Genomic DNA, 27,262 nt, shown 5'->3' with positions numbered 1-27,262 from the left:
TGATTGACCATTGTTTGTTTTGCTGCAGATCTTTATTTTCCTCAGACATGGAGACGATATGGCTCTACCAGTTTCGCCTGATCGTCATCGGAGACTCGACGGTCGGCAAGTCGTGTCTGATCCGGAGGTTCACGGAGGGACGCTTCGCCCAGGTGTCGGACCCGACCGTCGGCGTGGACTTCTTCTCCCGCCTGGTGGAGATCGAGCCGGGGAAAAGGATCAAACTTCAGATCTGGGACACGGCCGGACAGGAGAGGTTCAGGTAACGACAAAAACCTAAGCTCTTAGGTTAGGTGACGTGTTCTGTGATTGTTCTGGCTGCATGAATAGACCTTTTCTTCTCTGTCTGTACCTCATTCATTCCTACAGAAGATGTACATCGTATAATAAACATCTCAAATACAGACTTTTTCATTTTAACGAAGGCTGAGTGATTCTGGTCTCTCAGTCAGAAGTAAAACCTTGATTGTCTGTCCAGGTCCATCACTAGAGCCTACTACCGTAACTCCGTGGGGGGCCTCTTGCTCTTTGACATCACAAACCGCCGTTCCTTCCAAAACGTCCACAGCTGGCTGGAGGAGGCGAAGAGCCACGTCCAGCCACACACCATCGTCTTCCTGCTGGTCGGACACAAGTGCGACCTGGAGGCCCAGCGTCAGGTGACCCGGCAGGAGGCCGAGAAGCTGGCGGGGGCGTACGGGATGTGCTACGTGGAAACTTCGGCACGGGACGCCATCAACGTGGAAAAGGTGTTAAGTCAATTTAAATCCGTGACTATTTATTGTGCATTACATCTATAAATTAGCTTACACTGATCAGGCGTAACATTATGACCACCTTGGGTGTCCTGTGGTGTCTGGCAACAGATTGCTGTTAGTGGGGGCCTTTAGGTCCTATGGGTTGAGGGGAGGAGCCTCGTGGATCATCTCCCGGATACTTGATCTGATCAATTTGGGATCTAGAGAATTTGGAGGCCAGGTCAACACCTTGTGCTTTTCTTCATGTTTTTTGGGTTGTTCCCAAACCCGTGTCCCGCTGGGGATGGTTGCTGCCATCAAGGAGTGTCATTGCTACGGGGTGGGGGTGCCTGGTCTGGTCTAAGCGTGTGCTACATGTCTAAGTAACATCCAAAAGGTTCAAAAGTTTCCCAGCAGAACAATGAATTGTCACAGGATGGTCAATGTTATTTACTTCCCCTGTCAGTGGTTTTCTAAAAAATAAAATACAATAAAACAAAAACAGGCTCTTCTCTTTCAGAGCAAACTTATAAAACTCTATGAACGTTTGACGAGATGGAGAAAAACTATGAAAGGGTCAAGGGCCTTGTTTGGAAACAGTTGAAGTCTGACATGAAGCCGTCACCAGTCGTTGTGTGGAATTTATAATACTAAATTGCAAATGTTTGAGGCAGAAAACTTTAAACTCATTCATGATCCTTCACGTTTTTTCCCTCGAGGCGTTCGTGGACCTGACGAGGGACATCTTCGAGCTGGTGCGGAGCGGGGACATCAAGATCCAGGACGGCTGGGAGGGCGTCAAGAGCGGATTTGTCCCCAACACCGTCCACTCGTCTGAGGAGGTCACCAAGGGCGGCCGGCAGTGCTTCTGCTGACTTCCCCCGTCTGGAGGGCTGGTCAGGTCTGAGTGAAGGCTGCTCTCAGGACAGCTTTGGGACTTTTAATGTTTTAGATAAACACTTTTCTTTCGGTGCCTGTTCATGACTCAGTCCAAACACTTTGTTGATGTTCCTCAATGACATAGAAGCACAAGAAGCCCCCCCCACCACCACCACACATATTTCTGTGTGCATGTAAATGTAATAACCCTGCAGCTGTTTCCTTCAGCTTTACTTCTTGGCCTTTTCCTCACGTGTACAGTTACGCTCCGGCGTCCGCACATCTCTGAAAGACATTTGTTGTATTTATATTTGAATTTTAGTCTGTGACGCAGAGACTGAGCCGCGCCTTCTGCTTTTAAAGCATCGACTACATCCAGCGACAGACTGTACCTGAGTGGCTTAAAGAGGATGGAGGAGGAGGACGAGACTCCAGCTGAACCAAAGTTTGAGATTGTGTTTGTTTGTCTGACTGAAGGAGAACGAGTTTGCACTGTGAAAAAGTTCAATGATTTGTTCACCTGCGAGAGGAGCGAAGAAGCAACCTCATGGCCTTTGGTACTGAACCCTAAAGTGGATGAATAAATAGTGTAAAATACATTCTCCTCAGTTTATTTCACGGCTGTAACCACCTCTAGCTGGCTCAACAGCTGCTAGCACCTTTAGCCAGCTAGCTCCAACATCAAACTTGTTTTACACGCAGGCTGTAAATAAATACAGGACACAGTAACAAACCACTTCCTTTTTGTCTAACCTACACCTGGATACACATGTAGTTTGTGCCCCTTTGTGTATTCACCAAGCTCCAAAAGTGCCAAAAACTGCAGTCTGACGGCCACTTGCTGCTGGCTGTAAAAGTTATGCTAATTAAGAGCCTAACCCTAACCCTAGCTTTCAGTCCCAGCTAGCAGTACATCCCTCCCTCACGTTAAACCTCTTTTCCCATTTTAGCTTGGCGTTAAGAGGAGTCAGGCGCTGGCAAGATGGCAACGTCCGGTGTCGCCAACGCTGAGCTTCTAAACTGCTCTTCAGGAAACCTATCAGTGACGACACGAAGGGTTTATCCGTCTTTACATACGTGCACTGGCATCAGCATACATTTAAGTCTCAGAACTAGCGTAAATAACTTAATTTGAGGTGTTCTAGGAATCTCTAAAATCTCTAAAACACGAACCAGGTACACTGCAAACAATTTGATAAATATTATTTATTTCACGGCTGTAATGTTGGTCACGTTTCACCTGTAGCTAGCTCAGCAGCTGCTAGCTCATTTAGCCAGCTAGCTCCAACATCGAACTTGAATTAGAGCAACCACACACAGGCTGTAAATAAAAACAGGACACATTAACTAAGACTCTTCTAACCAGTTATGCCGCCATGAATCAGTTCCTGTTAAGTTATTGTGCTATTGCTCTTGCTAAATTGCTAACGGGAGCTAAAAGGCTAAATGTCATTACTGTTACATAAAAACAGACAATAGGAAATAAAAACTTGAGATATATTATAATAATAATGAGAAAAATTACATCTGATCTTAAAATACTCAATTAAATCTGATGTATGAACATTTCATAATAATCCTATTTTGAAAAGCTGAAAAAGTTTATTACGTCTGAAACACTTAATGTCAGTTAAGACATTTATAGTCCACATTTACAATCACTGCACGTCTCTGTTTATAGATAAAACATGAACAAGATAAACAAGATAAAACATGAACATAATGTACAATGTACGTAACCCTTTTGGTCTCAGCACCTGAAACAGCTTTCAGTTCACACACAAAGATCAGTGAGTTTATCTGAGGAAGCGTCTCCTTCGAAGCTTTCAAACACATGTGGCTGACGTACAGCTGTGAAACACGCTCTGAGATCACATTACACAACCTGCAAATTATTTATTAGAAACCAAACCCAGACAAGAGCCAACCGTTTTGACGTTGCTGTGACTCTGGGGTTATTACAGCCATCAATGATTAATACCTGGAAACATTATTAAAGGTTTTCTTTTCCCCTTGTGGCGTTAAACTGAAGACACTATGCCACCACTAGAGAGCAGTCTTTGTGTGTGGAAGAGAGAAGAGAGGCAGTCAACGCAGATTAACATTAACAACATTTATGCGCAAATTCAATCTGAAAAAAACAAAAACATTAATACTGGCAACATGAAGAGAAATCATCTCAGACACGTGGTTTTGATGTTGCCATGGTTTCATCCAAGTCTACTCCGTCCGGTAATCTGATTAAAAGGAGGCTGCTTCATTTCAACCCTGCACATTTCCCGTTAATGTGGGAGCAGCTGCAGCTTTAAGACTCTGATTGTGGGGGAATGAAGACTGTGTCTGTGAAGGCACCTTTGTGGTACACCCAGAAAAAAAAAAAAACGAAGGTGAAACGAAGGCATCTGGATTTGTGCACCGGAGATGTTGCTAATGAAAACCTAAACTCTCCTCATATAACTTCACTTGTCTTTGTTTCAGCTTTGTCTTTTGAGTTTAGTATGAGTTGCACCAACACTGATTTCTTCATTTTCAAGTTAAAGGGGAGCTACTGTTTTTTGCAACCTGGACCTTATTTCTGGCATAAAACATGATCGTTTATTCACTCATATAACTTTGGTGTCATTTGGAGTCATTCGGATGATATTTAGATCAGCGTATCCATATAGTGGAAGTGACTGGGGCACCGAAACCCAGCCTCTAAATAACGCATTATCTGTCGTGAAACTTCATTTCATTAATATTTTGTTTTGATATGCTAATGGTATTCTCTGTTGAGTCCGGAGTTACCTGTTATCATCATCCAGGGATGGCTGAATATTTTTCCGATTCTGAGGTTGGGGACGATGATGGACGTCCTTACCGTTTTGAGCCAGAGCATACGGATCGGCTGAGGAGCTCGTTGAAAGGAGGATGCGGAGGCAGAGAGAGGAACAGCTGACCAAAGAACAACAAACCGCTGCACGTCCGCAAATAGATAACAGGTAACTCAGGACTCAACAGGGAATAGCACTAGCGTATCATAACAAAATATTGGTTAAATGAGTTTCACGGCAGAGCCTCTAAATAACACATTTAGAGGCTACGTTTCGGTGCCCCAGTCGCTCCCACTATATGGATATACGTGGGTCTAAATATTGTTCGAATGACTCCAGATGACACCAAAGTTATATGGGCGAGTAAACGATCGTATTTTATGCCAGAAATACCACTAAAGTGTCCTTTAATTCTAGTTTGCTGAACGCTTTTGTAACTTTAGTTTACGTCGTCCTCATGAGGAGATATTCATAAATAAAAATGTCTCTAGTCAAGCAACAAACTAAAACGTATTAATGTTTCTGTAAGGGGGGGGCGTCAGCTGGAGGTCAAAGATCAGAGGTCTCATTAATGCAGCCATGAGACCACAGAGGAGGGTCAGCATCAGAAAAATGTGATCAGTGTGAATAGGATCGAGACGGGTGAACACCACTGAGAGCAGATGTGAGTCCTTCAGTTATTTCATGCTACAAACGAAAACCGTCTGTCAGGAAAATATATGAAGAGTCATCATTTAAATGTCGTGCTGACGGTCATTGTGACGTTCTCTTCCTGCACAGATCGAGTAGCATTCCTATTAAATTACTAAGATTTTCCCAACAAAACGTTCTTTGAATAAAATACCGTCGACCTACATCCAGTTAACAAATGAACGCAGGATCTGAACTTTCTGGAATGGCAGTAAAACATAGGTGGAGGCGTACCGTCGCATTGTTAACATAAAACTGGTTAAAGAGTCACAGGTGAAACGTGGAGGAACCAGAAAGGTGGCTCCCTATTCAACACGTCCACATAATACACAGAGACATCTCTTCATGAGCATGAATCACTGTTTTATTAAAAAAAAAACAAAAAAAAACAAACAAAAGACATTGAAAATACATTTTTATACATGACAGCTTATGTACAGGATATAAAACACAAAGACAAAAAAAATAGATCTGCACTGAGGGGAGATGATCTGATTACTGAAAGGCACAAGGGCTGAGAAACCGTATGAAGATGACTGCCAAACAGGGACAGGTTTAAAAGCTCCGAGGTAAAGTTTGAGAGCAGGTTTTACAGTTAAATTTGTGTTTCATCGCCAGCAGCAGCTTGTTTTTACACAGTCAGAGATGAAGCTCTTCTTCTTTTAGTTTTTAATTCCCAGCCCGAGTGTCTTTCTCAGGCAGACGGATGGTTCTTCAGGCACCAGTTTGTTTTCAGCGTCTCCTGGAAACGAGAACCGAACCCAAATTAACCCTCAACTCCCGTCTCTACCAGACCATTAGAGAGACACGTCAATGTAGACCAGTTTTTAACAGAAAGACTTTTTTTTCTTCAATTCTGCTGCCATGTTATCCACAAAAAGGAATTTTGAGCAGCGTAAGGTGTTGAATGAAACGCCTTCAAGTATAATTTACACACACAAAACAAAAAGTTTCTCATCAAATTATACTTCAGGTCACATTTGTATACTTTACAGCATTATACAAATAAAGATACTGTCTTAAACAAATACTGTACACTCTACAGTAAAGCACTTTACTAGGACAACAAAAGAACAAAGTTATTAATAAGTTAGGTTGACTTAAAGACAAGGTCTAAATAAGTTTTAAAATAATTTAGAGACCAACTCTTAGCGGTCATCCTTTGTTTTGGAAAAGCTCGGCTTCCAAATTTTGGTTGGGGAGGATCACAAAATCACGCGTCGAAGCAAAAGACGAGAAGAGACGGACACTAAAAACTGTACAAGTAACAATTAAAATACCTCTGAAAAGCACATTGATTGATTACAACTGATATGAAAAGGCGAAAGAATAAGAAAGCTATCCCCAAACAAACACTAGAAACACTTAAATATTAACAGGTCCTACTAGAAAAATCAGTAAATAAAGTAGTAAATACAAAACGGAAGTGACGGGGACTCAACAGACGAGCTGCCAAGAACGAGGTTCAAGTGAAACTAAAAAAGAAGAGAAGTCTTTCCACTAGAGTAAAAAAACAAACAAAAAAAAACAAACAAAAACAAGATGTTTTTAGTGATGAAACATGGGCCCTTTGTTTCCCAGAGACAGACTCCCCGAACTCCCAGTAGAGTATCTGAGAGAGAAACTTCTCTAGATGTGCGGAAATATTCACTTACAGCCAAAAAATACAACACATACTTTTCTTTATCCGTGTCCTTTCTGGAATAAACTTTAACATGCAATGAAATGTGAATAAGTACATGAATCCTGCTTCTGCTTCTTTTCTTTTTTGTTTTTTGCATGAAAGCGCCATGTTTGCCTTTTTAAATCTTAAACTAAAAGGCCACAGAACATCATCAAACACTCCTGTTTTTCTGCATTGATTGTTTTTCACTCTGGGAGTCGGGGGCGGGGGTCACCGGGGCGATAGTGTGTTAAAACTCTTCTAACCTACTGTGTAAAGCACACCCTTCAACCCCAGACACTGAACCACGCGTGACGGACGACGCCGACCGATACTACAAGCTGCTTCAGTGCTACCCTGTTGACGCAGACAAAAGCTGGTTGCTATAAAAGAAGACACTCGTTAGAAGTAACATCACTCTGTCGGCGGCTCGATGATCCGAGCGGTGTGTACAGTCGTAAACTCGCGAGTCCCAATTTATAGTGATTTAAATTGTTGCTCTTATTCGCCACACGTGGAGCCACGGCTCACTACTAAGAAGCGCAGAGGAGAACGGCGAAGCGTTACTCCAGGTTACAGCTTCAGGTTAACGGAAAAAAAAAAAACACAACTTCATGAGGAGCACCGCGGCACTCTGTTAGTCAAGTCCATTTAAATCATGTGTTATACGCAGGGAAATGTCTCCAAAGGGCTAAGGCTAAGTAGACGTAGTTTAAAACAGACACATGGGTCAGAGGGCGTCTCCGTCACAGTGTCCAGCCATTCAGTTAATCAGCCTCTGAGTCAGAGGTGAGATGTGCGTGGCGTTTTCTTGCCTCTCCTCCCTTTAAACCCAGGGCAGCGTTCCAAGCCAACTACATCGAAGCATTTAGGTGCTCGGCGGCGCCCCCCCCCAGGTCCACGTCGGTCTGTATCAGGGACTGCTGCCTCCTTCCACGTCGCTGTCGGTGGGAGCGCCTTTGTAAATGGGGCTTTTGTTCTGCAGCGCTGGCTCGTATTTGCGCGGGGATGACCTGTTGGCGGCCTCACTGCTGTTCTGAATACCATAGAAGAAGTATATTGCGAAACCTGGGCGAGGGTGGAGAAAGGAAACGGGAAGTTAGGACGCAGTTACATGAAATGCAGCGCTTGACGTTAAAAAAGGGGAAAGCTCAAACGCACCGATGATCATCCAAACGGTGAAGCGGCACCACGTCCCCCAGTCCAGCTGCATCATGAGGTAGATGTTGACGAAAACGCTGAACAGGGGCAACCAGGGGAGGAGGGGAACCTTCGGAGGGGAGACACAAACTTCAGTGAATCACAGCAAAACGGAAGAAGAAGTAGACATCTTCTCACCAAGAGGAAGTTCTGGCGCCGTGGTTTCATAGCTACCTTGAAGGTGAGAGCCTCTTTGCTCTCAGGTTGCCTCCAGATGATGACAACGCAGACTCCACAGAGAAGAGTCAAAACCACACAGGGCACCACTACGGCCGCGTTACAGGCCAGCAGCTCCTTCAGGAAGTTGGCCAGGATGACGCAAAGTACAGTGATAAGGACCGCTGCAGGCAGACAGACAAGGACGGACGGATTAGCCGATGAACTGGTGCGAGCGTAATACAAATAAAAGTCAGCGAGACGAGACACACTTACAAATGATAGCAGTGGTGGCGTAGACGATGTTCCCAGACGTCCTAGTCGGGGTCTTTCCACTCGGGCAGAAGAGCAGCTTGGCGGTGAAGGTCTCTTGGAGCGGCCTCTCCTCCGTCTCCATGGCGTATTCGTCGCCGCTGTCCCCTCCGCTCACCGCCACCTTCTCCCCTTCCACCAGCTCCACCAGCTTCTCCATCTGGCTGGGCGAACTCAGGGAGCCTGGCTGATACCTGCGGACGAAGAGAGGGAGGATGAAATTAGACTGAAAGTAGAACAACGTGAGAGCCGATGTTTAATACTCCTCACATCTCAGAGGAATGAAATAGTGGAGAATGAAGGTGTTTACCTGAGGATGAGGACGCAGATGGCCACTAAAGAGTACGCCAAAAGAGTTCCAATGGACATGAGGTCAACCAGGGCACCCAGGTCAAAGAGAAATGCCATCAGAGCTGAGAGGGAGAGAACACAGAGTTTAGAAAATCACTGCAAAATCAATGTGTTATTGATCCTGAGACGAGGCAGATCTGAGCCGCAACGACTCTCAACTGCTTCTGTCTGACACAGCAAAAAGATGCTGTCCTGAGGTAATGAGATAAAAAATAAAACGTTTAAAGTCAGCTTTCTTACCTGCAACAATGCCAGATACGATGGTAGCCAGGAGAGGGGTCTTGGTGCGGGCGTTCATCCTGGACAGAGCCCGGAACAGCAGTCCGTCCTCTGCCATGGCGTAAATAACACGGGGCATAGGGAACATGGAGCCTAGGAGGCTGAGAGGAGAGAGAGAGAGGAGGCCGGCATTAAATATTAAAACTCTTCCAGTGTCGTGTGAAGAGAAAACAACCCGGGGTTCCCCCTTTCTCACCTGGTGGACAGAGCACAGAGGGAACCCACGGCCACGATGTATCTGGCCGGGGCCCAGCCCACGTAGCTGAAGGCCTCGGGCAGAGGACTCTGGGTGTTGAGCTGGTAGTACGGCATCATTAGTGTCAGAGCCGCGGAGACGCCGAAGTAGGCGAAAAAGCAAATGAGCAGCGAGGCCACGATGCCGATTGGTATGTCCCGCATGGGGTTCTTTGCTTCTTCACCTGAGGACAACGATAGAAACAGAAGAAGAGGAAGATGAGTTTCCTCTGAATAACCTTTCGAAGGAGCTGACAGTCGGTAACATGTCTCACGTTTCAAGTTATGTATTAATGCTGCGTCATTAAAGAAATCATACACCGATCAACCTAATATTGTGTAGGTCTCCCTTGTGCCTCTAAAACAGTTGTGACTCAACAGAAAATGGACATGGGCCTTCTGAGGGTGTCCTGTGTTGTCTGGCAACAGGATGATCGAGTGGGGGGCCTTTGGGTCCTATGGGTTGAGAGGAGGGGCCTCGGTACTTGATCAGTTTAGGATCTAGTGAATTTGGTTGCTAAAGGGTTTTTGTGTGTCTGTGTCAGGCTGCATCCTGCCGGGGATGGCTGCTGTCTCCACTACTGTGTGTTCACGTGTGAATGGCTGATTAAAGTAAACTTCATCTTTAATTACACGAGGTAAGCAAGTTTAGAAACACAAGGTACAAACATTAACCTCTAAGTAAGCAAAACACACTCGTGATCCTGCCTACACTTCACAGTTCAGTCTGAAGGTAAAAATCCTTCCTCCTCCTGTTTGTCGTGGCGATCTGATGCATAAATACGTCAGTCTACTTCTCCACTTTGTTCCACTCACTTGTTGTCGCAATGCAGTCAAAGCCCACGAAGGCATAGAAGCAGGTGGCCGCACCAGACAAGACTCCAGCGAGGCCAAACGGAGCGAAGCCACCCTCGCCAAAATCTTCCTCCACGCTGAGAGGCAGAAGAAGAGACACAATCAGACACAGGCGAAACGGCAAAAAAAAGGTGAACGTGCAGACAGAGGCGGCCGTAACAAACACTGACTTCATAGGCTTGCTGCTGCTGTTGGTGTCGTTTATGAAGCCGATGTAGTCTTTCTCGGTCAGGTTCCAGTTGCGTGTGTCCCCCTTCACAAAGCCAGAGATGATGACGAACCCCAGAACCACCAGGTTGACGCCCGTGAAGATCTTATTCACCAGCGCTGACTCGCTCACGCCAAAGGCCAGAAGTCCTGAGGGCAGAGAGGACGGGAAAATTCATACTCTGCCTCAGTAACAGCGCGTCCTGCTATGTGGGCGAATGTGTTCGTACTTCGTCACTTCCAACAAACCATCACTCAGCGACACCAATCATTTATTTTCTGCATCCCACACTAGCTGCACTATTAGTGTGACAACTGTTCTGCAGTAACATTCAAACGCAACGCTAACGACGACTGTGTTTTATGGGGGAGACAATACAAGATGTAGGGGTTATTTTCAAGTGTTACCATTGGTAAAAAGATAAAACAGTTTCTATCTAAGGCAACAGCTAACTTCCATTAACGATTAAAGTAGCTGAACCAGTTTCTGGCTGTTTACAGAAACAAGTTAATCAAGTTTCTGATGGGTTATACCCACAGAGCTTCCTTTTAAACCTCAAACTTCCCTCTAGTCGCCTGTTTCACAAACAGTTTTCACAAAAAACAAGATCACAGAAAACTCTACGAGTAACCCAAGGTGCTTGGCCTGAGGTTGGGCATCACCGAGAATAATGAAACTCACCAGTGAGCAGCAGGACCAGGATGAGAGCAAACAGGTCGGGGTACTCGGCCAGCACCTTGCCCGGCACCTTCATTGCCATGGAGGCTTTAAAGAAGCCAGAGATCTTTTGTTCGACCAGGTTGTCGAAAGTTGAGCTCCAGGCCCTGGCAACGCTGGCCGTACCTGAAACAGAGGACAGGACAGAGACGTAAAGATAAGTGAGAGGTCTGTGGACTGGACTCCTGCAACCTGCACTGAAACCGAAGCTCACCTATCACGTAGGAGAGGATGAGGTTCCACCCCGTGATGAAGGCCCAGATTTCTCCAACCGTCACGTAGCTGTAGAGGTACGCAGAGCCCGTCTTGGGGACACGGGCGCCGAACTCGGCGTAGCACAGGCCGGCCAGCATGGAGGACAGAGCGGCGATGAGGAAGCAGAGGACGATGGCGGGCCCGGCCTTCTCGCGGGCGACCTCGCCGGCGAGGACGTAGACGCCGGCGCCCAGCGTGGAGCCCACCCCCAAGGCGATGAGGTCCAGGGTGGACAGGCAGCGGGCGAATCGGGTCTCATCGCCAGAGCAGTCTAACGCCCGCCGGCGGAGCAGGGTTTTGCCGAAGTTGGACAGCACGCTGACCATATTTGCTGTGACTGCGTGTGTGGGCGCGGAAACCAGGCTGTGTGTTTTAAATCCTTCCTAGAGTGGGCGCGTGTGTGTGATTGACGCGGCTTAGGCAGAACACGTGTGACTGTCCCGCGCAGATGGACTTTGTGCAGATGGTGTAGGTAAATAAAAGTTTATAACTGGCTCTGGCGGCGTGAGCGAGTTCAAATCGACGACGGCCACCTGACGACGCCCGACATGAAGAGGACGTTCTGTGGACGCGGTGTTAATCAGCGGTGGAGCGGGACCTGGGGAGAAAAACAAAACGAGAAAACAAAAGCTTAAAAACCCGAGCACAAATTCAGAAACTGGCAGAACATTTCTCACAGCTCGGTGTTCGTCACTGCGCCGCGAGAATATGACATCCTTTCCTTTCTAGCAGTGACATTTATTCCAGGAAAGGTGCTAAAGACAGAAATGCGCTGAGGATTTCAACCCTCTCCCTCCCTCCCTCCCTCCGTCCCTCGCTCCCTCCGCTGGGCTACACAAACAAACTGATATCTCACACGATGTCTCTGTGGGGTTTAGATAACGCCAAGTCAACACGGACAGTGAAACTTTCCTGGAAAAAAAAGGTAGAGACACCCCGAGTCCGTCAGCAGGTGGGCACAGACAACAAAAAGGTATTTCACTACAAGGGAACGTGCAGAAATACCTGTTGAGCAACTTCCAGGAATTCACACCGCCACCATTTTAGGATTTAGTAGCACACGACGAGACGTGGCGGGGCACTGAGAGTCTGCGTGAAAACAAAAAGAACGGGCAACGCTTGACTCCCGATATCAATTCCACCTTGGCAAACAGCACACGCCCTCAACGAAAATATTAAGAGAAGAACTAGGTCTGAGTCCTCGCCACTCCCTGGCTGCGAGGAAGGGCGCTCTGCTGCCGAGGTTGTGTTTTTTTTTTAAGGAGACGGGTGAGAAGCCTGGGAAAGGCAGAGGCTGCAAGGGGGCACGACGGTCGGTCGAATTCAAGCTAATGTCAACAAAGGTAGAGGAGGACGGCGTGAACCCCGCGGCTCGATAAGACGAACCAGCTGCACTTGGAAGGGGTTACTAAAAGATAAAGCTAGGGCCTAACGTAGCCTGGAGGAACTGTAGCGGGATTACACGGAGGCAGGAGGAATTACAGTCGGCAGAAAGTGGCGAAAAACGTGTACAAAAGCGATTTACAAACTGCATAAGATATTAAATATATAACGCTGTACACAGTTTATCTCTTTCACCTTTGATTCTACGGCCTCTGCTATAAAATAATAATGTGTTCTAGCTTGCATTCATTATCAAGGAGTAGCGTTGACAATAACCAGCGTCAAGGGCAGCGGCGGCGGCAGCACGCTTTACGTCAGTGGCTTGTCGGGTTCAGACAAGAGGGTCCGATAATGATTACACTGATTTCTGCAAAAAAAACAAAAAACAAAAAACAACAAACAGCAGCTCGTAACGGGCCAAGGACGCCGGGAACAGATCTTTGCTAGTCTCAGCAGGCTGATAAAGGCCGGACTGACGTAAATCATGTGCTGGGAGTGTGACTTCATGACATGAGTGTGTGTGAGAGTCAAACATCGCTTCAAGGTAAAGCCTATATTGCAACAGGTTTATTTAGCTCAACGTAAAACACACCCAACAGAAATATGCTCTAGAGACATTTAGGTTATTTGGAGGTTACGACGCTCAACTGCATTCCACTTTCCGCTATTTAAAACCTTCAGAAATTTTGGATTAGTTGTGGAAATATAGATTTTAATTAACTTTAAAGTAGTTAGGGAGAAATCCTGGTGATTAAAACAGGTTAGACCAGTGGGGTTACAGGATTAAATGCTTTTTGGACCTTATTAAGTAGGGGTGTGTCTGTTCGAGTGGTTGACTTTCAGACGGGGCAAACAAAGTCATATTCAGTCAGTGTCACAGCTCATCATTTGCAGTGTCACTCTCCTTTACATATGTAAAAATAAGCAAAAACTACGAGTTAAGGGTGCAGCACGCTTATCTTATCAGCAAATACTACACTTTTCTAGTGACTACTACATCCGAGGCCGTCGCGACTAACCATTAACAGTTCAGCAGAAAGACAATGAGTTAATGGGACCGTTCCCACCGAAAAAGGGCAGAGAAAATATGTCTGGGGCTATTCACGCTGCGACACCTGATTCCTTCCCATTTCAGGCCCATCAGCCGCTTCAGCGAAGACGAGAAGGGAAACACTAACCCGGCGGCGCAGAACAGGTCGCGTCTGAGTCTTGGCCGCCCTGCTTCGTTTAGACGCCGAGAGGAAAAAAATGTTCTTCCTTCTCGCTCACTAAAAAGGTGTGACGATAACGTGGTGGAGCGCCAAAAGTGAGACGAGAGGTTTTTTTTACCTTTAACTGAGTCTGTTTTGAGCTGTTTTGATTAGACTGGGTGAAACCAGATCAAGTTCCAGGTGCTTAACAATGATTTCCAAAAAAAAAAAAAAAAAAAACGTTCCCACTGTGGATTGTGTTACGTCTCTAAATTTGTCTTTTTTTTTTTCGTAGCACACAGACAGGATACAAGCTTCAGCACAATGACTGCATTCTATTAATACCACAAAAACAACATAATCCAACTATCAAAGTACGTCTAGTCTTGCTTTTTTTTCAAAAGAAAAATATCCTGCCAAGTACAGTTAAGTGTTGAGAAAGACAAACACCGCGTAAAACAATGAAGCACAAACACGGAGAGCACCCGACGGCCGCCACAATAAACATCCAGCCCTCTGAAGACTGATGGGAAACTGGTACACGGTGGAAGCGCTCCCGCTCCCCGCCATGGCGTGACATTCCAGTTGTACTTCTCGCTCGCACACCAGGAACTGAGATCTGAGGGGGGGGGAGTGGGGGGGGGTCTGTGTCGTGTCAATAAACATTTATTACAGATCTACTGTGCCCAGCCGGCTGTGATCTCCTCCACAAAGACCCCTCACCAGGGGCAAAAAACTGAAAGTGAAATATGAAGGTGAAAAATCATCACTTGACAGGGAAATGCCACGGTGGTAGTCGCGGTGGAGGCACAGTTCTTGTTTTGAAGTTACAGCTACGTAGAGTTTCGATGGCCCCGTTAAAGGGTTGGCCTCATTAAGACCAGTCACCTTGTCAACCCCTCGCCGCCGCCTCCAACACGTCAGCTAGCAGCTAATCTTTTCCTTGTGGTTTTCACGAGGGCGCCCTTTTGAGTAAGTGGGGGGCAGATTTATGCCCATATAATTAAAAAAAAAGACTAGTTCAACACCTGCTGCTATTTTATGGTCCGGGGGTTACACGAGACAAATATTTACTGTCAGACAAGAAGACTTCTGGTTCTGTCTCATCAGATGATTCAGTTCTCCTTTCTAACTAAAAGGGACCTTTATCCCGGAGAACTGTGAACCAACAACTCGGGCCAGGACAGCTCCGGTTACAGCAGGCTTCGGGATAACGGTCCTGTTACTTGACTTAGCGTTGCTGCAACTGCTGCCACGGACTCTAAGAGGATTATTAGGAGGAGTAACAAACCTGCTAACCTCATTTACAGCCTCTCGCCGAGCTCCTTTCTAGCCGCTCCAGTCGTCACATAAGCAACGCATGGCTTTGTTTTGACCGTTAACGGCAACGCCAGTGTCCGGTTATGGAGCCACACCGCCGACATTACCGCTGCATTAATAACAGATAGCTAGTTTAGCCACAAAGTTAAGTGGAATCAAACACGCGGAGCTGAATTAACCCTCAAATCTGCTCCTTACGGTTTACCACGTCTTTTTTTTGGAGAGAGAAATGTTTGCCACCTAAATAAATGTGTCCATACAAATATATATTTTACATTTTTTCTTGTCTAATGCATGAATAAAAGACAGTTGTGTTAATGCGTAAAGAAAACACAACTGCGCAGCGGTTCAGGGGCCCAGCAGGTGGACAAAAGAGGACACCGTGTTCATTATATCCCGCAGGCCTAAACACCGACTGAAGAACTTTACATGGCCTTTCATAACCCTATACGGTAGCCAACCATTTTCCCGAGGTAACACACAATGGTCTTTCAGGTGTTTGAAGTTGCGAACAGGAATGTATGTTTGTATATATAAGGTGCATGGGAGTTTCCCCCCATAAAGGCAGTATGCGTTTTTTGCTCATCCGTGTGGAAGTGTGTGTGCGCGGAACAGACCGACCACTGAGACTGAACTGAACAACCCCTTTAAGTCACCTGGCCCCCGGGACGCCACGGCGCCCTACCCTCGCTACGAAATGGAATGTGACAAACTGAGAACCTGTTCGCTTTCCCATGACCGGCAGCGACAGAAATACAGATCTGTGCCGTCTTAACAGCTCAGCAAATACAGTATATATGCCAACAAGATGAGGGCACATATGCAGGAAAAACACTGATGATGCAGAAATTACTTAAATACTTAATTCTACTCTAACCAACGTGGGTCGGTGACTCTAAGGGTGTGTTGCACGATCTTCCTGTTACGAAATAAACTCGGGAAAATCCTGATTAACCTCTCGTTTAGTACATTTCAGCCATAACTACGTGAGAAACAGTAACAGTAGCCCCAAGAGCGTATCAAACCTATCGCTGTTTTGGGAATAATCACAACAATAACTCGATTACTAACCACTCAAAGTACAAACTACCAATCAGGCATTATGTAATTACATGTAACAACAGTTTTAACAGTTTTACAGTCTTTAACATCAAAGAAGGCTGCTGTCGAAGCTGACACTGGATCTAACTCCACTTAGGAAATGGGAGAAAACAAAACACACGCACAATATAATCCAGCAGTGCTTAAAATAACAATAATGTCGAGTCTGTGCTTTAGAGATACATGCATACCGCCTTGTGCTGCAGGATTTCTGCACTCGTCCTCTCACAATAAACCAGCAGAAACATTTTATTGTACGCTTATCTTGACTAATAAATGTGGCATGCACCTGGCAGGTTGGTCCTGCAGCACACATCTATATGCCAGACTGGTATGAATGCCACTACACATCCAAACTCGCTCAACTAGAATTATTTAGTTAGTTGTGGAGTGGCTGCTGGCCGGCTGATGCAACACAAGCATGGCAGCTCTGCTAGTAGACGTATCCCCGGAAGGATGAGTCACTTGGGTACCTCTCGAGGTTCTGGGGTGGTGGGGCATCGATGCCACCTTAAAATGAATCGACAGTTGATTGATGCGTACTCACGAACACATTCATTGGGAGGATGTTCAAGCTGGATGCCCCCCCCCCCACATCTGTCAGCGACCTGAGACGCCAGCTAGCTACGTGGCTCAAGTCGTGCTATATATTATAGCGTGTTGCTAATGTTACCTTCACACATTTGAAGGAAAAACGTGTAAATTGCACGTGTGGCATTTACAACGGACCTAACAAAACCATAAAGTCCTCTGTGTTGTATCATTCGTGGCGGGCACACATCAAATAGACATGCAGGATTTAAAAAAAAATAATAATACACACAAATCACAACACATTCATTAATTTTAAAATAATGCATTTAGTACTTCAGGAAATACGGATCTTTTCGGGGGTCCTTGAAAGCACCACCCACGCCTTGGTAAGAACACTAGTAGCGCGGGGAGATAACCGGCTACAACCAAAACAATGAATGGAAATACCTGTCGACGTGTGCGATTGGAAAATATAAAACCATTTAAACCGTTTTTTTTTTTTTTTTCTCCACACAATGGTCAGCTCTCATTAAGTTTCTGGTTTCTACTGTTTCAGGCTAACGTTACGATACCGACTACATCAGCTGAGTACCCGCTCAAATGACATTTAAGAAACCACAGCTAAAAAAAAACAACAAACAAAACAAAAACGTTTTTTTTTTTTTTTTTTTTTTGTAAAGCTCATCTCAAAATATTATTTTTCTATATCTTTTTTTTTTATACGTATCATAAAACGTTATGTCCTCCTTTTTAACAGTGCCGCCAGTACAACTAACACACGAGGAGTATTGCATCAGTCAACTTCTACGCGAGTAAACGTAACCGTTGGATGGAAAATGTCACAAAAAAAATAATAAAGAAACGTTTAATTGTACAGATGAAATGTGTATGTGTGTGTGGTTACCTTTAATGTCTTCTTCTTGTTGGTGGTCTTGAAAGGGACACGGGGACAAAGTGTAGTTTTCGTGTTGTCTGATGAAATATCCCGCTCCGGTACAGCCCTGTGTTCTTTTAGATGGAGGTGGAGGCGGGCTGTGTATAAACAAACTGACGCAATGGGGAAGGGTGGAGCTTTCCGAGCATGAATGGAAGACGTAAGAGATTCTGCGGTATATATCCAGTCAGTCAGTGAATATGTTAATATATATGAGGAGTTATCTGTGTGTTAAATAACTTGAAAAACTACCATAAAACACATAAACGGTTGGGAGCGGTTAAGAGAGAGAGAGAGAGAGAATGCGGAAGAGAAATCGGTTATTCGTGAGTGTGCGCGTGTCTTCTCGTAGTAGCTATGCCCATATATGGAAACTCAACATCCTCCCCAAGGTTTCAAAGCTATGTATAGGTACTGTACACCGATCAGCCACCACATTGTGACCACTGACAGGAGAAGTAAATAAAATTGACCCTTTTATGACAATTAAGTGTTCTGCTAGGAAACGTTTGAACCTGGCATTCATTCATGTGGATGCTACTTAGACGTGCAGCACCCACTTAGACCAGACCAGACACCTCCACCCCATAGCAATGACACTCCTTGATGGCAGCAAGGAGTGCAGCCTGGCACACACACAAAAGCAGTTTAAGAACAACTCAAAAAACAACACAAGGTGTTGACCTGGCCTCCAAATTCACTAGATCCGAAACCGATCAAGTATCCGCGGGATGATCCACAGAGACCCCTCCCCTCAACCTACAGGACTCAAAGGCCCCCCCACTAACAACATTCTGTTACCAGACACCACAGGACACCCTCAGAAGGACTATGTCCATTCTCCGATGAGTCACCACAAAGGGAGACCTACACGATATTAGGAAGGTGGTCATAATGTTATGCTCGCTCGGTGTATATCCGCTGCCGGCCGCTTTGTTGAAGCGAAGGGAGATGTTTACATGCACTCGGTGACCCGAACACGTAGGAGGGTCAGTGGTTGAGTCAAACGACGGGATGTGTTAACATTTTGTTCTTGTGTGCAAAACCTGAAACATAAATTTCTGTGACGTCGTGCGTGTAAATAAAAACTGAAATAAGACATTTATTTCACATAATTTGCACTCTGATGCCATATGAGCCCAAGTTGCATCAGCATTTAGAAATACTATCCACTGACCTTTATGACCTCTGGTAAATACTAAAAGAAGTAGCTCATAAATTTTGGTTTCTAAGCTTCACCTGCTTCCTTTAAGTCCTACCAAATGATCTTCAGTTGTGGAAAAGATGTTTTTATTTTAATATCGGATCAGATACGATAATCCTTTTTTTTAATCTCACAGAGGTAATTTCTTATTCCAAAACATACTTGCAACACATCAAATAATCCCAAAGCAAGCCTAATTGTATTTATAACCTAGCATGTTCACATTGTAAAGGGTTGTATGTTGTAGTGTTTTAGAACGACTTAATGTATTGTTCATCATGACTTGTAACCAGAGGCAGCTTTAAATGTTTGTATTTGTAGATTGCAGTGTCTCCCTCTCTGTCCGGTGGTAGCCGGCTCTCGTAGTCACCCGTCTCACCCTTTTGTCCTTGCCCAGTCACACTGCTTCGGGTTGCTCTTTCAATTTACTTCCACTTTATCAAGCTGTCCCAACCAAGTGCCTCAGCAAACACAGCGGGCCTCACGGTTGCACACTGGGCTCCGGAGTTAAAACGGCTAACAAAACACCACCTAATCTCCGCCATGGCCCTCTGTGCCCATCCCGTCTGCTCACTTTCATTTCTCAGGACAAGGCCAGCACATCAAAGCTCTCTAGTTTTGTAGGTCACGGGCCTCAGAGACGAGGAAGGTCACGCTGGGTGCATGATGTATCCCAGGGTCCTGCACATTCTTTAATTTCAGTCTCCATTCCTTTAACCATACACACATTCAAATAATAGCAGCTCATGAAAGCATTGTGCTGCAAGATGTTGGACTAGATGATTAGGAAAGTAGATGTTCAAATTAATATTTACATCTGTCTAGGTAAGCGTGCACAGGTGTTGCATGTTTGACCTGGTAGAGGGATGCACCGATATGCCACAACATTAAAACCACTGACAGGAGAAGTGAATAAAATTGACCATCTTGTGACAATGTGGGCAGGGATTTTGGCGCGGGTGGCTTCGCTCTGTTTTGGCCTCGCTGTAATCTCTTGTCTCGTGCAGGAACCTGCTACTATGCCTTTGTGGACTTTGACTGTATTGCAAGTGGAACAAAGTGGAGAAGGGACAAAGTTACCTGCCACGTTTCCTCCAGTAGGAATACATTTATGCATCAGATCGCCACGACAAACAGGAGGTGGAAGGATTTTCCCTTCAGACCAAACTGTAAAGTCACTGTTACGTGTGCAGCCCGGATCATGAGTGTGTTTTGCTCAGAGGTTTATGTCTTACCTTGTGTAATTAAAGATGAAGAGATTTACTTTCGTTAGCCCTTATGTTCACATGTGAACACACAGTAGTGGTGACAGTAGGTCTTTGTTCAGTATTATGTACGTCTTATCTGAGATGTTCACCGATCAGCCACAACATTATGACCACTGACAGGAGAAGTAAATAACATCGACCATCTTTGTGACAATATAATGTTCTGCAGGGAAACCTTTGGACCTGGCATTCATTCATGTGGATGTTACTTAGACATGTAGCACCCCCACCCCATAGCAATGACACTCCTTGATGGCAGCAGTCATCCCCAGCAGGATGCAGCCTGACACAGACACACACACAAAAATGATTTAGGAACAACTAAAAAAAACACAAGAACAGCACAAGGTGTTGACCTGGCCTCCAAATTTACTAGATCCCAAAGAATCTGTGGGATGATCCACAGAGGCCCGTCCCCCCAACCCATAGGACCCAAAGGCCCATGTCCAATCTCTGATGAGTCACCATAAGGGAGACCTACACAATATTAGGAAGGTGGTCATAATGTTATGCCTGACCATATTTGCAGACTCAACAGCGCATTTAAATATTGTTTTGTGAACTGAACAAATGATAAATAATAAATATTTTAGGGTACATTTAGTGGTGTTTAATCCCAGTCAGGCCTGATCTCTCTCAGCTCAACGTCTGCATCACGAGATCGCTATTCTGGGAAAACTTTAATCCACCTGTGGCCAGAATTTCCCGTCCACTGTTAATCCCAGCATTTCCTAAAGACCGTAGCGAGACAAAAAGATTAGCAGACTTAAAATTCACTTTAAATGAGACTCAAAAGACGCAGTGTTGCCACGAAGGAGGAACAAATAAAGGTTTTCTTATTATTCTTATTATTCTTATTTCTAATTTGCTGGACTATTCTCAAGTTTAACAAGAAGAGGGTCCATAAAAGAGGAAGTGAAATTTTTACTTCATTCGCAACATGTTGGTTATTTTCTCAATGAACAAGTTCACAGTTTTACTCAAAAGGCCAGTAAGTAGAGGGAAATGTTGTTTATTCTTACTGGGAGATAAAGTTATGAAAATGAAGTTACTTATTAAAATATATTTAAACTATTACACATAAGTAAAAATGTCCCATTCAGAATAGCAAGTCTTGGATCATTACAGATGCAAATGAATAAACATTTGACAGTGTTGGTGGAGTAGTGCTAATTATTATATATAATTACTTTATAATTACAGAATACGACATATATCTGCATAAATTAAACCAGAAAAGCTACAATAACTAGTGTATGATGCAATAACGGTTGTGTTTCCCCCCCCCCCAAATGTTTCAAGACTCCACTTCACTGCTTCTCAGTGAGGCGCAAACTAAAAAGAGACATGAGGCGGCAGGCAGCAGGAAATTTAATTGGTGGACAGAATCAACAAGGAAGTCCCTGGTCACCCATAGTGTAACTGCAATGACAGCATGTATTAATACACGTCACGATAAGAGTTGATAGAAAGAATGCAAACGGCAGAAAATAAGCACAGAATGAGCCTCGTTTTATAGACCAAGAAACCAGATGCTGATTATGCCTTTAAACAATGAAATATTGTTCATATAATGAACCTCTTTGTCACAGTGCTTAGATATGGTTATTTGCCTCACATTCCCAAAGAGCTGATCTGACAACACACGGCCGAAAATGTGTGGGAATGACGATGGAGCAAAGACAACAGACAACACAAGGAACCGTGATGCAGTCCTGTATAAGAGCATGTTCAAACACTCGGGGTGGGGGTGGAGGGGGATAAGATATATATATCTATATATGTCTATATATAGATATATATATATGGAATGATGTCCTGTTTTTAATGGTGCTACATGTCGCTCGACTCAAGGAGGTCATCATCAAAATCTTTGCTTAGCAGAACAAAATCAAAGCAGGAACTGACTCATTTTAAACTAATCAAATTATTTAAGACATTCAGATAAAACACAATAATCATTGTAAAAAAAAAAAAAAAAAAAAAAGGAATGACCAGATGAAGACAATTTATACATTGGATCTATTTAGTTTCTGTCCAGGAGCAATAGCTGTGTCGATGCTGATCCCCATCAGCTTTATAACGATGTGATGTAGAAATAAATGTACATGGTGGCAGGTGCAGCAGTCAGTACTGTGTTTGCAATAAGAGAGAGAGAGAGAGACAGAGAGAGAGACACGTGAGAAATAATACACAGAAATGTTCAAACTGAGTTGATTCTGTCTTTGAATGAGTCTCTTTATGACTAACGTAATTATTCACAGAAAGTATCACAAGACGGACAAACGCACAACAAAAGCTCCTTTTGTAGTTCAACATTTTTGACTCCAGTTTTCAAATAATTCAATTCTCATTTGCAGATTTTCTCTGTGAATATTTTTTTTTTTTTTTTGTTAGAGGCCAGTTTATATCCATTTACCAGAGCCACTACCTCCTCCTGGGATAACACATGCTGAATCCTACTGTTCACTGGAACCACAAGCATTAGTCAAACCCTCTTCTGTTTTAATGCATTTAAAAATGGTTCATCAATTAAAGCAGGCGGGTGAAGGAAACGGTAAACTATGAGCTGGATGCGGTACATCAAGGAAGACTGCATGCAGGATCCATCAACCGGTGAAGGGTTACCGTGAAGCACTCTTCATCCAACAGGCATCATGCAACAGACGGATTTAATGTTTACCGAGTTTCGAGAATGTGCCCAATTGCTGTGACATGTGTTGACTCCAAATATAAAAGGCAACTGGACTCGTTTTCTTGAAGAGGTTTCACCGCTCGTCCAAGTGGCTTCTTCAGCTCTTGTAATTCCCCCCCCCCCCCCAATTAGTGGAACCTTAGCAACCATTTAATAGCCAGATCCGGTTTGAGTTAGTCATTTAGAGCAGAATAACTCAGCTGGATGAGTGGTGGGTGAACCATCTTCAATAAAATCATCACGTCCTGTTATATTTGTTTGTTAAATGAGTCAAGACCTGGAGAAAGGTCTTTAAACTCAACCCATGTAGGGACATTGACATAACAACAAAAAAGAAGAATTTAGAGGAAATAAAGACCCAGGCAGTGTAACGGAGATCAGAGGAATGTGTAAAACTTTCTAACACAGATATACTATAAAAAGGAAGCGTGCCAGAAAGGGTGCCATGCAGCTGATGATTAGTGCGGTCGATGATGACGATGTTTCAGTATTAGTTTGAAAAGAAATGAAGATCCGGGTTATGGGTGACGTACAGTACTCGTTCGGTGTTAAACAATAGTTCACATAACTCAAAAAACAAGAGTTGTGGTTTGGTCTGATAGAGGTGGAATGAGAAAAATTCTGCAAGCCAGTCTCCTGTAAACAGCTGATTAGCTTTAGCACACTTGTTAGGAATTAAAACATGCAAAACTGGCTTGCAAAATGTTCTTCCCTTTGCAACACCGTGGTCACTCCAACACCTTTGAGGAATGTTTTTGTCGTGACAGCCGGGGACTTATGTGTGTGATGTTTATTGTTGTACTGTTTTAATGAAGTATTTGTGAACTATCGCCTTTGGTCTGTAACAGCGCCCATGCAAACACCTTTAACCCCCATTAAAGCTCTTAGAGACAAGAGAGAATAAAACAAACTTACTTCATTCATACCTAAAAAAAAAAACAACAACAACAACAAAGAGAACAAAAACAGGATCAGAAATCTCATTTACAGTCAGATCATCATCCCTATGATAGAGATTAGCAGCAGCACACACCTTTAGACATTATTCTACTTTATTCACATTATATTACAATCATGAATGAATGACACTCACTGGGGGAATGTCTGAATGTATCGTATATTATCTTCCGTTTTTGAATTTCTGTGATTAACAGCCGAATACGATACGAAGACAGATATCAGTAGCGTGTGTGTGTGTGTCGGGGGGTCTTTCATTATTGTACAGTTATAAAACAAATTCACAAGTCAGAGAAGAGTCACAGAGTTGTCTGAAGCATTATCAACATGTTCTTATGTATAGCTGAACGTACTCTAACATACTCTGAGATAAAGTGACTATGACTTTGTAATGGTATACACAGAGACAGAGACAGAGAGAGACAGAGAGAAGTCGTGAAGAGAAAGGCAAGAGGCAGTCCGTTATACACCCCCTTAGTTTAAAAACCCATCTCCCTCAGTAACCCTAGTGTCGTACTTTTCCAGGAATGTAGTTACGGTCAATGCTTTCCTCTTGCAGGAACATGTGAAGACAGCGCTCGTTCTGGGCCAAGGGGTGACCTGCAATTCTGCAGATGCACACACAGACACAGACACAGACACAGACAGCAGAGGAGATTCACTCATTTTAAATGCTCTCCATGGAGGCCGCTGAAATGCTCTTGTGAATTAGTTAGTAGATGTGGTCTGGATTGTGTGGATAGACAGACATTTCATGTGGCAAAATTTTAAAAATAGACATTTTAAGTAAGAGCCGCTGGGCTGGCTGACCTGTTGATGAACTGCTCCAGGCCCGATCGCCGCTCCTCGATGAAGGACTCCTCGAAAAGGCCCTCGTCTCCACGGAATGGCAACTGTCTCTTCAGGGCTTTGCCCGGCAGAGGCGGTACTACAATCTGTAGGCGGCAGGATGCGACATAAATAACACGGGAGAAGCTTTCCACCGGCAAATCTGAGCACGTGTACAAAGCTTACGCAGACATGTCGGAAAAACACAGTTAATGCCATTAAAGCTACAATTTAATTTCATTAACTTGCAGCAGAACCCAGTGCCTTAATTTACACAATGAGCTGGTACACATCAGACTATGGCAACTGCATTGCTCACTCACCTTACTGTCTCTTTCCAGCTCGTTCTTTAACCACTCGAAGTCGCTGTATCGTCTCCGCACGCAGGAGTCCTTCAATTTGAAAATGGGAAGGTTTGTCTGCACGGAGGAGGAAAGAAAATATAAATATAAACCCTTAGCTCGTGTTAAATTCAATCATTTTGTTCCATGTTTAAATGTGAGTGTCCGTTTGACTGGCACGTGGCAATTTGTTGATAATAAAGTGAACAAATGGAACGGCACAGTAACTTCTGCATATAATTATTGTATGGTTAATTGATTCAACGTTTAAATATCAGATGACCGACAAACAGTGAAGAATTACACATTCCTCGAGGTGTTAACGTCACACTACGTACTGCATCATTTCAATTTCACAGTAAATAAGTTCAACGTCCTCACATTAGAGGAACAAGGGGCTTCCGATGTTTTTGCTGCGTCTGTAGTTTTAACAATTTTGGATAATTAGCAAAAAACATTGATCTTCTTATGAATTAATTGTTTTAATGCTCGTTCTATCTGTGTAATACAATTAGGCATCATTATAAAGCCTACAGAAAGGTTTGCAGTGTGATTATAAACAGAGATCCCGACTCTTTCAGTGCAACTTTCCACTGACTTCTAATCAACCTCTGCTGCAGATAGGATGTCGGCAGTGGGATTTAATAAAACACAAAAAGTTTTTCCACTGAAGGGTGGCCCGCTAACTACACTGTTTGGGTTTGTTACTATGGAAACGTGTCATTCTCACATCCATTCACATGGTGAAACTCGTTTATGTGGTGATGGACAGACCTTCCTGGGAGAAAGCAGCAGCAGCAGCACAAAATGAGGATCTGGAGGCAAGATGGGCCTAGTGGACAGCAATTACGCAATTAGCGTGTCTGTATTGTGTCAGCATCGGCTTCCTGAACATGTTGTCTTTTAAAAATTAGCTGTGTTAGGGATTTTCTGTGTCTTACACATCCAACCTTAACCGTCTTCTAGAGGAAGTTTAACACAGGACTATTTCTACTTCAACTACTATTACTTGAAAAAATCTATTAGTTATAATACTGATAATAATAATAATACTGATGATAATGATAATAACAACACTAATAGCACTGTTAATAATAATAACGACTATCCATACATTAAACTTTGAGTAATTTCTCTCATTTCCCCCAAACCCACCGACATAGTTAGCATTCCTCGTTTAGCTAGCTCACCATAAATATCAATGTGTTTTCTTTAACGCAACCAAGAAATAAAAGCTAATTTTACAAGGTTTATATGCTTGATATCGATATGAGCTGGTGCACTTAATGTTAGATATCTACATAGATAGACAGACGATGTATATCTTATTTTGGTAAATATAGTTGCTAAGTGCTAATAGCGTTAGCTTCACTGCGTCTCCTGGAAAAGATAATTTCCGTTGAAATGGATTAAAAGAAGCGTTAGCTAACTACCTGGGAGTTAGTTTGAAATATTTAACTACGGCGTTGAGTCTTCACTAGTGACATGGCTTGAATGTTGTTGAGTCTGATTGCATCACGTACGTTCACGAAACTTCCACACGCCAGCATCGCTAACTACAGCAGCCAGTCGCTGGCAAAAAAAAATCACTAAACTAGGCCGCTGACAATCCCCGGTCCTTGATTTTTACTCGCGCGCCACCTTGAGCTACTCCCGGCGCCTAACGTCAACGTCAGAGCCCCGCACCCGCAGCGGCTAAAGATGCTAACTGGCTAGCAACAACACTGTAATTACCAGTTAGCATAACGTTCTAAAGCTAACGATTCGGGTCGCGGCTCGACACCTACCCTCATGCGAACTTCGTAAGTTGTGTAACGGTTCCGACCAACTCCAACGATTTGTGGGTCATAAACATCTATTTCCAGAAAATTGCTGGGGGGGCCGTAGGCATCCGTCAGGTCCTGGGGCTTGGAATTCAACCGGCGAGTGTCGGCCACCACAGGATCTGTCATCTTGTCGGGTTGTAATTTTATGTATTTCTTGGACGACCGACGGGAGAATTAGCGTCAGACCAGCTAAATGCACCGCGAAGTCTTAAATCTCATCTGAAGGCATCAATAGATGGTCGCTGATCGCTCCAGCTGGGGAAGTGGCAGACTTGTATCGGTGTCTCGTTGCGGGGGCCCGCCGCCCTGCGCCCTACCCTTCTTGAATCTGA

The 27,262-nt window shown here is 44.2% G+C and overlaps 3 protein-coding genes across 4 annotated transcripts; 1 reads left to right on the top strand and 2 right to left on the bottom strand.

Moving 5' to 3' along the window:
* Positions 1-1,612, top strand: LOC311502978 (ras-related protein Rab-39B-like; the record flags this gene model as incomplete). The annotated part of the gene is made up of 3 exons (XM_084565460.1): positions 1-262; positions 479-749; positions 1,457-1,612. The coding sequence occupies exons 1-3, from the start codon at positions 48-50 to the stop codon at positions 1,610-1,612; spliced, it is 642 nt and encodes a 213-aa protein (XP_084421586.1). The 5' UTR covers positions 1-47.
* Positions 1,613-5,465: 3,853 nt separating this feature from the next.
* Positions 5,466-17,899, bottom strand: slc7a3a (solute carrier family 7 member 3a). Of its 2 annotated transcripts, XM_084565411.1 has the most exons (12): positions 17,782-17,899; positions 11,309-11,947; positions 11,059-11,220; positions 10,340-10,526; positions 10,131-10,246; positions 9,277-9,499; positions 9,042-9,181; positions 8,761-8,863; positions 8,415-8,644; positions 8,157-8,323; positions 7,944-8,052; positions 5,466-7,850 (listed from the first exon to the last, which is right to left on the bottom strand). In XM_084565411.1, the coding sequence occupies exons 2-12, from the start codon at positions 11,673-11,675 to the stop codon at positions 7,696-7,698; spliced, it is 1,959 nt and encodes a 652-aa protein (XP_084421537.1). In that variant the 5' UTR covers positions 11,676-11,947; positions 17,782-17,899; the 3' UTR covers positions 5,466-7,695. The 2 variants fall into 2 exon arrangements, with proteins under 2 accessions (XP_084421537.1, XP_084421536.1); XM_084565410.1 differs by having other exon boundaries at positions 10,131-10,526.
* A 6,089-nt stretch (positions 17,900-23,988) lies between these two features.
* On the bottom strand, positions 23,989-27,252 carry snx12 (sorting nexin 12). The gene is made up of 4 exons (XM_084564101.1): positions 26,892-27,252; positions 25,087-25,182; positions 24,746-24,870; positions 23,989-24,543 (listed from the first exon to the last, which is right to left on the bottom strand). Exons 1-4 carry the CDS (start codon positions 27,054-27,056, stop codon positions 24,441-24,443), a joined length of 489 nt encoding a protein of 162 aa, XP_084420227.1. The 5' UTR covers positions 27,057-27,252; the 3' UTR covers positions 23,989-24,440.
* Positions 27,253-27,262: the final 10 nt, after the last annotated feature.

This window comes from Chelon labrosus (genome assembly GCF_963514085.1).
Source record: "Chelon labrosus genome assembly, chromosome: 17".
Taxonomy (NCBI): Eukaryota; Metazoa; Chordata; class Actinopteri; order Mugiliformes; family Mugilidae; genus Chelon; species Chelon labrosus.
The sequence above is the reverse complement of the archived record's forward strand: the minus strand, read 5'-3'. Positions and strand labels throughout refer to the sequence as shown.